Below are 11,557 nucleotides of genomic sequence, written 5' to 3'. Positions count from 1 at the left end.
ATTAATAATAAAAAAAACATGATTTATAATGAATTTCAGAATATTTCAAGCCCAGTGCAGTCTGCTAGGTCTGAAAAGGTATAAAAGCTTTTAAATGGTCAAAGCGCCAATTTAATGCAATGCTTGAAGTTCATGTTCCTCTCAGGTCACACTCGCAGCCTACTTCGAGTGCTTTGCGTTGATACCGCTGGATCCCTTTCTCCTGAAAGAGGTGAGCAGCATGAAAGAGCTGCTGTCCTCCTGGAGAGGGTAAAAAGATGTTTTCACACCATGAAGCAGGGTGCACACCTCACTCAGCAGGTACTGTGGGCTTGGCTCTTCAGACTGTTCTTTGGTTTGGTATGCTTGGTTAGTTTTACACACCCAGAGCTTTAGTTTATTTCTGTGACAAATTCCCTAAACTGCCTTGTCATGTCATTGAATGTTTGCACCTGCAATGCTGTATTTCCTCCATCCTACTGTAATATTGGACATAGGTGTCTACAGTGTCTGCCACACCATTCAGTTATGTCCAGATGTTATATCACCAATAAGACCTCTTAAACCCTGTAGGTCATGTAGTGTTAATAAATGCATCTCTCAGCCTGTAGACTCCACAGGTTGAGGGAAGACTGATGCAGTGATGAGCCAAGATAGGCAGTCATCTACAGTGGAACTCTGAGCAAAAGTTGGCAGTATGCATTCATTGGTGAGTCCATGTATTCCATATACACTGATGTGGACAAGTTACATCCAATGTTGGAAGACAGCACCAAACCTGAAAGGGAAGATACCATTAAGAAGTGCAAAAAATTGAGGCCTAGGAAGTAGAGATGGTTGAGCCCGTGTGGACCGGTGCCTCCTGATGTTCTAGAGAGGAATGTGTGCATCAGCTCGCCATGTGCCCATTCCACTTAGAAGCTCAAAAGAACCATGGTGAAGAGTTGATAATAACATCTAAAAACACAGAACTTTAACAATGCAAACATCTTGGTTTCCAGGGAGGGCCTGATGGCCCCCAGCAGCAGGCTGGGATAGTTCTTTGCTGAAACTCTTTGGGTCTATTAAGCTAGATATCCAGACCTCTGAAGGTGCTACTTGTGGTTCCATGAGACTGAGGCAACCTGCAGCATGGTGCCTTGGTTCCTGGGGTGGTGGAAGTGTCTGACTTGACTTTTGGGTGACTCTCTGACTGGCCCATGGCTTCCCTCGTGGGAGGGGTTACAGCTAACTGACATCTGCGTTACAGCATTTGCCTCCTTGAATGCTGCTTTGAATCCCGTGTCCTGACCAGTTAACTTCTGGTAGGTGACACAAGGACCTTTACCACATGGAAGGTAGTATAATGTTTCCTGGGGTGTGAGGATGGAAGGTAAACACAATGATGACTTGCTGTTGTTGTCTAATTTGAAGTTTTTGCGACTCTTGTTTAGTAACTCTTTTTATTCTGATATGTGTCTTTATTTCTTGCCTGTCTGTTGCCTACCCCCAGAAGCCTGTGTCAGGTTCAAGTCTCGGCTTATGGCCACAAGGTGGTCCGTGAATTATCACCCCAATACCTACAGAACCTCATAAATCCCAAAAGGTATTGCGCTCCTCCACCTCTGGATGCTTTTTTTTATCCCACACACAAAGGGCCTAAAACCAAAATCTGTCAGTAGTTAGTTTTGGCTTTAATGTGGTGAAGCAGTTTATCTCCAGATCTGTAGACAGCTTCATAGCTCATCTCTTTATGCATCTTTTATTGTTTTTGTTACTTATCCCACTTCTACAACCAGCTGCTGGAGTGATGCATACCAGCAAAATGACATATCTAACAAGTCAACTTTAGTATTTGTGTGTCTATATCTAAAGCCGGAGGTGGAATTGAACCTTTCAACTTTGGGGTCCAAGGTAGCAACCCTAACCACTACACTACCAGCTTCTTAAAGCAATATACAGTTGACCCTTGAACAACACAGGTTTGAACTGTGTGGGTCCATATATATATGGATTTTTTTTTTTCCAGTAAATATATTGGAAAATTTTCTGGAGATTTTGGGGCAGTATGGTAGCACAGTGAGTAGTGCTGTTGTCTCATAGCACCTGGGTGGTGCAAGAGGATGTGGGTTCAATCCTTGCTCAGTCTGTGTAGAGTTTGCATGTTCTTCCCGTGAGTGTGTGAGAGACAGAGAGAGTATGTTCCACTGATGTATGAATAAGTGACCCATTGTAAGTAGTGTATCTAGCAGTGTAAGTCACCTTAGTGAATAAGGTGTGTGGGCTGATACCACATAGAGTTCATTGGCAGTTGCATTGGACAAAGGTGTCTGCTAAATAAATGTAAGATTTGCAACAATTTGAAAAAACTTGCTGACAAATCACGCAGCCTAGAAATATCAAAAAGTTAGGTATGTCGTGAATGCATGAAATTTATGTTCATACTAGTTTATCATTTACTACCATAAAATATACACATAATACGTATAACATCTACAGTATTTTGTCTCATATAAGACAATATTGATGTAGGTACTGATAAACGATATAAACTTATCATCAATAAATACAGTACTGTAAATATTTTTCTCTTATTTTCTTAACATTTTCTTTTCTCTAGCTTACTTTATTGTAAGAATACGGTACGCAATACATTAAACATACGAAATACGTGCTAATCGACTTTGTCATCAGTAAGGTCAACAGTAGGCTATGAGTTATTCAGTTTTTGGGGAGTCAAAAGTTATATGCGGATTTTCGACTGTGCAGGGGGTTGGCGCCCCTTATCCTTGTGTTGTTCAAGGGTCACCTGTATTTTGCATATACGTATGTGTGTACATATGTCCGTTTGTATATATTGTTTTAAAATATGAGTAAACTACAGCTTTATTGAAATAGTAGCTTGGCCACACACACTCAGAATTTCAGGCAGCTCTGCTATTCCTTACACATTAATTATATAACATGTAACAGACTCATAATAAGTATTCTTTATTCTACCAGATGCTTCACTGGTATATGACTCCACCCACAATAACACCTTACCAGTAGAAAAGAAGTCAGGTACAAGAAACACTCATTTCAGTTTTACTTGGTTCAAATTAAGTTTGAATAAATAACACAAAGCTGAGATTTGTTGGTTAAAGGGTCAGAAACAGGAAACCCCAAACAGATTTAAAAGTAACGTATTTAATTCAGCAGTTTCTAGACCTCTCCTTGGGTTGAATGTTTGTTTGCAATGAGAATCTGGGGGGAAAAATGTATGTGTATTTCCTTACTGGTGTTGTGAACTTGTGTTCTGTGTGTGACTTGATTCTTTTGATTTATGTAAATACTTTCGACAATTTCATGTGTGTGAAATAATTTCTTCATGTTTTTAATTTGTTGATTTATTTTGCAGTCACCCACATAGGCTATTAAAGCTAAACCACAACCAAACCACTGTGATCTTAATAAGTTTATAATTTAACAGAAAGTTAAGGGCTCTGAAGAAGGCCTGGACATGAGGTAAATCCTAGTGAATTCTAGGTGGGGTATCAAAGTCCCATTTGGCCTCTCCTGGGTTTCAGCAGTTCTTTCATCGCCCCCTGCAGGATGGGAGGCTGCATTGCAGGTTGGACACAAGGCCAGAGAGCAGCCCAAGGCATTGCTTCCAGCATTGCTCCCAGTGCAGCACCACTGATACACCTAACTGTGAAGGGGGGTATTTCTGGGTCATCACAAATATGCAAGTACAAAACGCTGCCTTCTGTTGCATTGCAGTAATGTGCAGTAAAGGACATTCAAGGTAAATAAGAAATGTTACAATATTTGTGTGTCCAAAGATTGCTGGAGGTATTTTCTCTTTTACAGGAAAAACGTTGGAAACTGTGAGGTCATCTTTTTGGGTTAAGCAAAGTCTTATTTGCTAAACATTTCACTGAAATCTTGGCTCACATTAATTCAGATGAAAGTAAGACAGAGCATAACCTGTTATTACGAAAGTCATGTTCTATTTTTGTATCGTGTTAAGCATTAATGTACAAGTTAAATTATGTCACTAACCAAGCCTGCTATCACACATTTTTGTATTTTAAGTAACACTACAATGTATATTCTAATGATTTAGACTGACGTTGGTTTTTAGAACATTTCTTAGTGAAAAATTTTGGATTCAATACTAGTTTTTGCAGACAGAAACAGTCAAAACAGATCTTTGGCATTTTGATTTGGTAAATATAGGTCATAAGGAATATCATCTAATATAGGACAGGGAAATATATTCTCACTGAGACAGGTATGGAAGAAAATGCCAGCACATTCTCTTAACTTGAAAATGTCTATTGTGAATGTTTCAGTTGTCCTGCTGGGCAACATTTCAAATGAGTATTTTACGTGAGCTTGTCGCTAAAGTGATGTAACCCATGTGCAATGACCAGCTTGTTCTGTCCTTCAGTTCCCTAAAAGGAAGATCTTTGACTATATTTAGTTTCCAAAAGAGGAGACACGCAATGCTCCTTGTAGTGTAACTTCTGACAGCATATCATTTGCGTGCTTGGTTATAAACTGTAAGGTACGGTTGCAGTATGAAACAGAAGTTACAAAGATCAGTAGGAGCAGCCAACATGCCAAGCCCAGCATTAGGCAGATCCAGCGATGAGGTCAAGGCAGGGCCAGCAGCAGGTCACTGCCCGGGCACGTAAGGCCAGCTGATGGAGCTGCCCGACAGCTGCATGTCGCGGATGAGTGTCTCAATGGGTGTCTTGCCAACCAGGCGCATGAAGAAGAGCTGAGAAATGAGTGAGGAAGGCACAGCCCGGAGGGCAGGCAGCCGCAGGAGCAGACGGCCAAAGCGTTGCGGCTGACCGGGGTATTGCAGCCGCTCATACTCCGTCAGTGCCACCTGCGCCTTCTCTTGCAAGCTCTCCACGTGGACCGGGTCCGTCAGGCCACAGGCGTCTGAGGGAAGTAAGCAGGAAGGGAGCGTTTCAGTACATCTCCATACATACATACATACACAAGCCAATCCATTCATCTGTCCCTCCACACATCATCAGGCCTTGGATTTTCACTAACGTCTCAACCAATTATAGTTAAGGAATAAAAGATTTCATTTATAAATAACTTGTCAGTTGCACATACAGGGAAAATAACAGCCCGATTATTTTAATTCTATCTTTGGACCCAAAGGTTGCAGGTTCGAATCCTACCTCTAGCAGTAGTACCTTTGAGCAAGGTACTAACCCTAATTTGAGCCGGTAATATTACTCAGCTGCATAAATGGATAAATAGTTGTAAGTAGCTTAACACTGTAAGTTGCTTTGGAGAAAAGAATCAGATAAATAAATTTAAAGCACATGTAAATGTAATTCTGCATGTCTTTATTTTAAATTACTTGTCCCAAAGACTATGTGTGCTGGTTCCAGTTCATCTGTATTTTAAATAATGTGGCTTACTCAGCTGTCTGGCATTTACATTTTCATGATGAACGCAACTGGTCTGGACGAGCATTTTAGAAAAAACAAATGTTATAAGCTTTTGAAATTCTTAGTGTTCGGTGTCAGGTTTTTCAGCAGGTGAAAACACAACAGACTTTTTAAAAAGAGAATCCCATTCTGGTTTATTTGTGTCTGATTAGTATACCTTTTACACTGCTGTTTTTACCAGTGTAAGTTTCCTCTTAGATCCCCTTTAAAGTAAAAGCAAATCTAATTGTGGTAAAAATTGTTTCAACACACAGCTTGCAATTGCACGTACTGTCCAGGCGAGAGCGCTAAACACTATAAAGTCCATCGTTGTCAATAATAATTACTGTACAGTTATAATTGTACAATCCTATTTTCATGTAACAAATTGTAATACTCTTACCACTTAGTATTTAACAGTCAATATATGGCACAGGAAGCAAAAAGGTTCCATTTTATCTTTTCTTTGCTTGATAAGCATTTGCACTTTGGGTATTTTACTCTCTGGCAATATTCTAAGAGGGGACAGTTGTAGCTGTATTACATCCAAACTGTATAACAGCCATGCAGAGCAGTCCTCTCCAGTCTTTCGCAGCTGTGTTTGGGAATTCACTGTAAACCACGTCCTGCCCAAAGAGGAAACCAGCATGCGTGCAGAGCGGCATGTGGATGAGTGTTTTGCGATGACAGCAAATGTGTGATGTGTGGTCAGCCTGATGCTGGAAGGATGCTCACCAGGGGAGAACAAGGCGATGGCTTTGAGGCAGCTGTATTCAGCCGAGTCCACCTGCAGACGTGTGAGCTTGTCCACCTGGTCCTGGAAGACCCGCACCTGGTCCATGAACGAGACAACTCGCTCAGCTGACATGGGCGAGGAGTGGAAGCCGGCGGCAGCCAGCAGCGGGGCGGTGTGCAGTGGCAGGGCGGACTGTGCCGCGTTCAGGATGAAGAGCTCGCTCCAGCTGAGCCGCAGCAGGGCCACCTGCTCCGACACAGGCAGCTCAGGAAAGTAGGGGATGTTGCGGGCCCACTCGATGGTGCTGAAGAGGAGTCGCGCTGCCAGCTCGCAAATGCTGTCAATGCCCATAGCACCTCCAGGACCCTGCTGCTGCTGGGGGCCATACTGAGGCCCGTAGCGACTGGGCGGGTAAGGCTCGGCGCGCAGCAGCTGCGAGATGAGCTCCGACACTGGCTGCCCATTGAAGAAGTCCCCGGAGCCTGCAGGGCCCCCACTGCCTACCCCCGCCATGGACGTGGGGCTAATTCCTGAGTGCGATGGTGGAATGCGTCCACGTTGGACTGCTGGAGGGAGGAGGCCGACACCACGTTACACATCTCTTCTCACAAGTACAAGTCAAGCAGCGTGAGCATTAAGGAGAGGCACCCACATGCAAGCCAGTGATGCTTTTTACCTGGAGTCCCAGAAGTGGTCTGCTCTTGAATTCTTTGGCCATGAATTATTTTAGTAAAATACACAGATTTGCAGCAACTGAGTTTGGATAGAGAACGCTGAAAAGGCGGAGAAGCAATTGAAACAACTGGTAACGTTCCCATTGCGCAAGCATGTCGGAAAGAGCAGTACTAGTACTCTTCCACCAGCTAACGCTGTCAGGTTGCGTTCTCTCGAGTGGGCAAGCATTCTCAACATATCGCAGTCTCTAGTGACACTTCTGAAAACAAAGCCATTAGCCAGCCGGCCGTGGTGTACCAGCCATTCTGAGAAACGAGGGAAACAATTGAGACCTTTGTTTAGTGGCACTGAACCGGCACAACATTAACTAGGCTACCCAGATAAAACTAATGCGCCGTGATTACGTGCCAGGCCTATGCAAAGCATACTGCTGACTGTGGGATGTGACCTTAGCAAAAGGAACTACCTCAGGCGTACAGAATGTCCTTGCTCAGAACACGGAGGGAGGGAGGGAGGGAGCCTTGATGAAAATGGGTTGTGAGACTCTGCGACTCACAAAGTAGTATTTAACTGAGGGATTACTGTATGTACTGGGTCACTAGAAATTCACCTTCGTCAGCACTGGGGGTAAATTGTTCACAGGTTGCACTCAAGGAAATGATTGCTATAAACTCTGTTGCCTTGGGAAGCTAAGAGTGTACAGCGCAGTACTGACTGACCAAGTAGTACTCTGCTGTTGCGGACTTGCATTACAAAACATTTTCCTGTGTCAGAAATGTGTGTTCACGGCTGTGGATTGAAAATTAGGGTCATTGTAAGTGAGATTATTTATTTTTATCATTATTTTATTATTTTCTTTGTTTCTGGTAACAGGAAATTCCTTTATTCCTCTTGAATTTACAGAGGCATCCCATAACTGCGGCTGTCTCGTTTACACCATCACAGAACATGATGGGTGTGAGCACGTGAACCCAGTGTGGGAACAGGAAGTGATCGTGCCATAGGGTGCAGAGCAGCCCCATTTGTGGCACATGCTATTGCAGCGTGGCTCTCTTGTCGAAAAAGGCGTCGGACTAACCCACATAGCACACGCACACCAGTGCTGACGGAGGCTGGGACAAATCGGGACAGCGTGATGGGGATCAAGAGAGCAGAGGTTCTGTGAACTGCTCTGCATCTGTGAGTGTGATGCACATTTTTTTTCCACACACATTAGTATAAATGCCCAGGGAGCTTTGGCTTGTAAACAAAGTGAGTGTGGCCACAGCAGCAGAAGTGTGACGAACCCATCTGGTCTTGTACACAAAAGCATTGTGCAGGTGTGTGTGAGGCCTGCAGCGGGCAGTCGAAACAAAAGCAATGGGGTCAGGTGGGGCGTGCGCTGCAGGTGGAGCAAGGCTCTCCGCCTCGCCTCAGGGTGCTCAGTATTTACCTTCTTTGCGCATGCCCACACGGAAGCACTTCTTCAGGCGGCAGTACTGGCACTGGTTGCGATGGTGCTGGTCAATCTGGCACTCGCGGTTTGACCTGCGTTGGAGACCAGCAGAACATTAGTGCAACACTATAATCCCTTTGCTCAAATTGCCACATAATCCCAACCAAAAGTCTTAACTCGTTACTAAACCACACAGCACATCCCGTTGTCACAGACGTGTGTGTGTGTGTCTCTTCGCGGAAGCTGATTCTACGAACTCTATGGGAGATTGTCCTTGAAACATAAAGTACAGACTGGACTTCTGTGAAGCATCAACATATATGTCCTATGAATATTGACTACACATAGGACCAGCCAGTCACGTCAAAGGATGCTCTCAGTTCACTAAAACTAGTAAATTCAGCGACTGGAAGCAGAGAAGTGCGTTAACTTCCGGACACTAGCGTAAGTGCAACAGAAGGACTATACAGCCTCCTCCAAGACCACTTTGTCTAAAAAGTGTTGTTAGAGTTGTGCTGTACAAATACATATTGGTAATCAGTCAGGCTACAGGGAAGATCATTAAGAAAAGTTTGATGCAGTAAAGGGACAGCTGGTAGTGTAGTGGATAGCGCTACTGCCTTTGGACCCACATGTTGCAAAGTCAAGCCTTACCTCTGGCTGTAGTACCCTTGAACTAGGTACTTACCCTGTAAAATTGTTCCCATAAAATTACCCAGCTTATTTACCATTTATACAATGGGTAAATAATTGTAACCTCAACACTGTGAGATGTTTTGGAGAAAAGTGTCAGCTAAATGAATAAATGTAAATATAACCTGACTGAGCGACTTGCACACAGTTCTGGACTTATTGTCTACTGTTATGTGGAATGGCAATTTATCTGAGATGCCCATTTGCAGCGGGGCTCCATGTTTTGATGGAGGAGGTGCAGCGTGGTGCTGAGGCCGGGCCTTGCCTGCAGGTGTAGCTCAAGTTTCGGCGGATGCTCCTCTTGAAGAAGCTCTTGCAGCCCTCACAGGTGAACACACCGTAGTGCTTGCCGCTCGACTTGTCCCCGCACACCACGCAGTCCACAGAGCAGGCCTTGTCGTCCTCCCCCGCTTCCACATCACTGCTGCCTGCCTGGGGAGAACCGTCTTCCTCGTCTCCTCGCAGGTAACTCTTGTCCCCGAGTCCGTTGGTGTCCCCATTGGGATCGCCCCAACCCCCGCTCACCATGGCCATAGCTGAGCCCCCAGGCCACACTAGAAACGGCTGAGCCAACGCCTACCCTCCCCTCAAAAGGGCTGGGATCACTGATATCACCACTTCGATTAGACTGTGTGCAAAGCCCAACTGCTAACACAACAGTTTAAAGTGAAATCGCATTTAAAAAAATTTTTTAAAAAAAGTTCTGCAACAACTTAGCCACAGGTTTTGTATATGGATCTAAAATTACTGAACAGTTCGAAACGTTTTAGGAAGTCGTGGATTTTATGCCACCACACACTCCGTTGTCCTGCTAATGTCTGAGCACCGCTGTGTTTTGTGGCCAGCGCACCGGCCCTGTTCAGCCCACCGTCTTTCTCTCCTTCACCCCTTCACTCGCCTGTCTCTGTTAACATCCTTCACTCCTCCTGTCTTCTGAGCTCTTCAAGTTCACCATACACTTGGGCCAAACCACAGCTCTCCATCTGTCCTTGTCACAGGAAACAAAACATTACTCCGGGACCCGCGCGCCTTCGGAAAAACAAACTTGTTAATCCCCACAGAGCTCTGGGAGGGAAACTGGAGCGCGTACAAATAGCGCCGTGGCGTGTTCCCGGCCCAAAGAAGGAGCCAGGCGCCTGGAGAGCAGACAGGCGAAAAGCACCTTCCCTAAACCCACCAAACCAGTTCTCACTGTGTGCAGAACACGCCAGTCTAAGGCAGGAGGTACGGCTCTCATGCAGCCGTCCTTTCACCAGCCTCTTTGAGAAATAAAACAACAGTGGAAAGAAAAACTAAACACGTTCAGTGATCTGACACACATGCATCTCACATGTAACTTCAGTAAAGGTGAGCAGTCTCCAGGCGCTTGCCGCATCCGCAGTATCGGGAAGTTCAGAAGTTCAGAATTATTTGCACAGGTGCTGTGGGGTTAGAAGCAGCAACCTAGAGAGTACTGCAGACCAGGATCCGCGGCACATGTGAGCTTCCCAGACTTCCTGTGGGCAACGGCCCTTTTCCTTCTCGCCACAATAATCTTCCAGGTCAGCAGAAGGCAAACAACATTTCGACGTCCGGGCTACGGATGTGCCCTGAGCAGTGGGGGTGCCGGCTGTGCTCTGCGCCCTTCGCCGGGGGCTTCGCTGGAGGAAACACACAAAGGGGAGTGCAGAGCTCCCTCTGTCGCTTTCTCAATTCTCACCCGGCAGAGCAGGACCAAAGTTCAAGGAAGTACCTGCTCCGTTCTTTGTTGTGAGCAATGCCCCCAGTGCCGCAGTTCCCCTTCCGCTCAGCTCCCTGGTCCCGGCTTCTCTGCGAGAGGAAGTGGAAAGCGTGGGGGTCCGGGAGAAAGGAGAGCGCTGTGCTGGGTCTGTGTCCCCCGTGTCCCCCTGCGTCTCTCTCCTTATTCGTTCAACGCTTGCCTGTTGTGCACTACCGGCGTGAGGCCTGCGTGCTCCTGCCTTCCCATGAGCCGCTCTTGGGGAGGAACTGCGTCTTATTTCTTTGATTGCTTCTTCTTTTGGCTCGGGCAAGTGTTCACTAAATACACCATGCGAAAACAAGGCACGGCACAAGGCTGGGCTGGCTGCTGGTGCGAGCAGTAGAGGAGCCTCCTCTTCACTGTCTCCGTCCCCCCCCTCGTCTCTCTCTTGCTCTGTCTCTCCCTCTCTCTCTCTCGCTCGCTCGCTCTCTCCCCCTCCCTCGCCTTGTGTGCGTGAGTGTATGTGTGTGTGTCTGTGTGAGAGAGAGAAAGAGAGAGAGCATGTGTCTGTCTGCTCAGGGATTTGACACTGCTATTCAAGCTCTTCGGTTGCCATGGCGATCCCTTCCTTATATGGACATTGGAGTCAAAGAGCAGAGTGGGCTGCTGGGCTGCACCGCCGGGCTGCTCATATCCACAAAGAATGTTCTCTGAGCCCTAACCCCAGCACGGCGAGAGTCGGTTAACCCCCACCATGCCGAAACACACACACACTCGGTTGTGCATACATGTGTAAACACCTTGTGTTGCTCCCCAGACCACTTAAAGTTCTCCAAACTTTTGTCCCCAAGCAGATCTTTTTAACAATTTCATTCATTAGTTTCGCATGTGAGTTTTTGAATAAGAAGCTATTTCCA

At 45.7% G+C, this 11,557-nt stretch overlaps 1 protein-coding gene across 5 annotated transcripts; it reads right to left on the bottom strand.

Annotated features, from left to right (window-relative positions):
* Positions 1-2,779: 2,779 nt before the first annotated feature.
* Positions 2,780-11,116, bottom strand: nr2f6b (nuclear receptor subfamily 2, group F, member 6b). 5 transcript variants are annotated; one of them, XM_018745953.2, is made up of 6 exons: positions 10,261-11,116; positions 9,840-9,924; positions 9,207-9,369; positions 8,246-8,340; positions 6,138-6,704; positions 2,780-4,896 (listed from the first exon to the last, which is right to left on the bottom strand). In XM_018745953.2, exons 2-6 carry the CDS (start codon positions 9,853-9,855, stop codon positions 4,622-4,624), a joined length of 1,116 nt encoding a protein of 371 aa, XP_018601469.1. In that variant the 5' UTR covers positions 9,856-9,924; positions 10,261-11,116; the 3' UTR covers positions 2,780-4,621. The 5 variants fall into 5 exon arrangements, with proteins under 5 accessions (XP_018601469.1, XP_018601465.1, XP_018601468.1 ...); XM_018745949.2 differs by having other exon boundaries at positions 9,207-9,924; positions 10,272-11,116; XM_018745952.1 differs by lacking the exon at positions 10,261-11,116 and having other exon boundaries at positions 9,840-10,250.
* Between the last annotated feature and the right edge of the window lie 441 nt (positions 11,117-11,557).

This window comes from Scleropages formosus, chromosome 9 (assembly GCF_900964775.1).
Source record: "Scleropages formosus chromosome 9, fSclFor1.1, whole genome shotgun sequence".
NCBI lineage: Eukaryota > Metazoa > Chordata > Actinopteri > Osteoglossiformes > Osteoglossidae > Scleropages > Scleropages formosus.
The sequence above is the reverse complement of the archived record's forward strand: the minus strand, read 5'-3'. Positions and strand labels throughout refer to the sequence as shown.

Excerpts from the sequence above, each read along its gene's own strand:
- nr2f6b (XM_018745949.2), bottom strand. The coding sequence starts at position 9,475 with ATGGCCATGGTGAGCGGGGGTTGGGGCGATCCCAATGGGGACACCAAC. Across the intron at positions 8,341-9,206 it reads AACTTGAGCTACACCTGCAG|GTCAAACCGCGAGTGCCAGA; the intron begins GCAAGGCCCGGC and ends TCTCCAACGCAG. Across the intron at positions 6,705-8,245 it reads TGTGGGCATGCGCAAAGAAG|CAGTCCAACGTGGACGCATT; the intron begins GTAAATACTGAG and ends TCCTCCCTCCAG.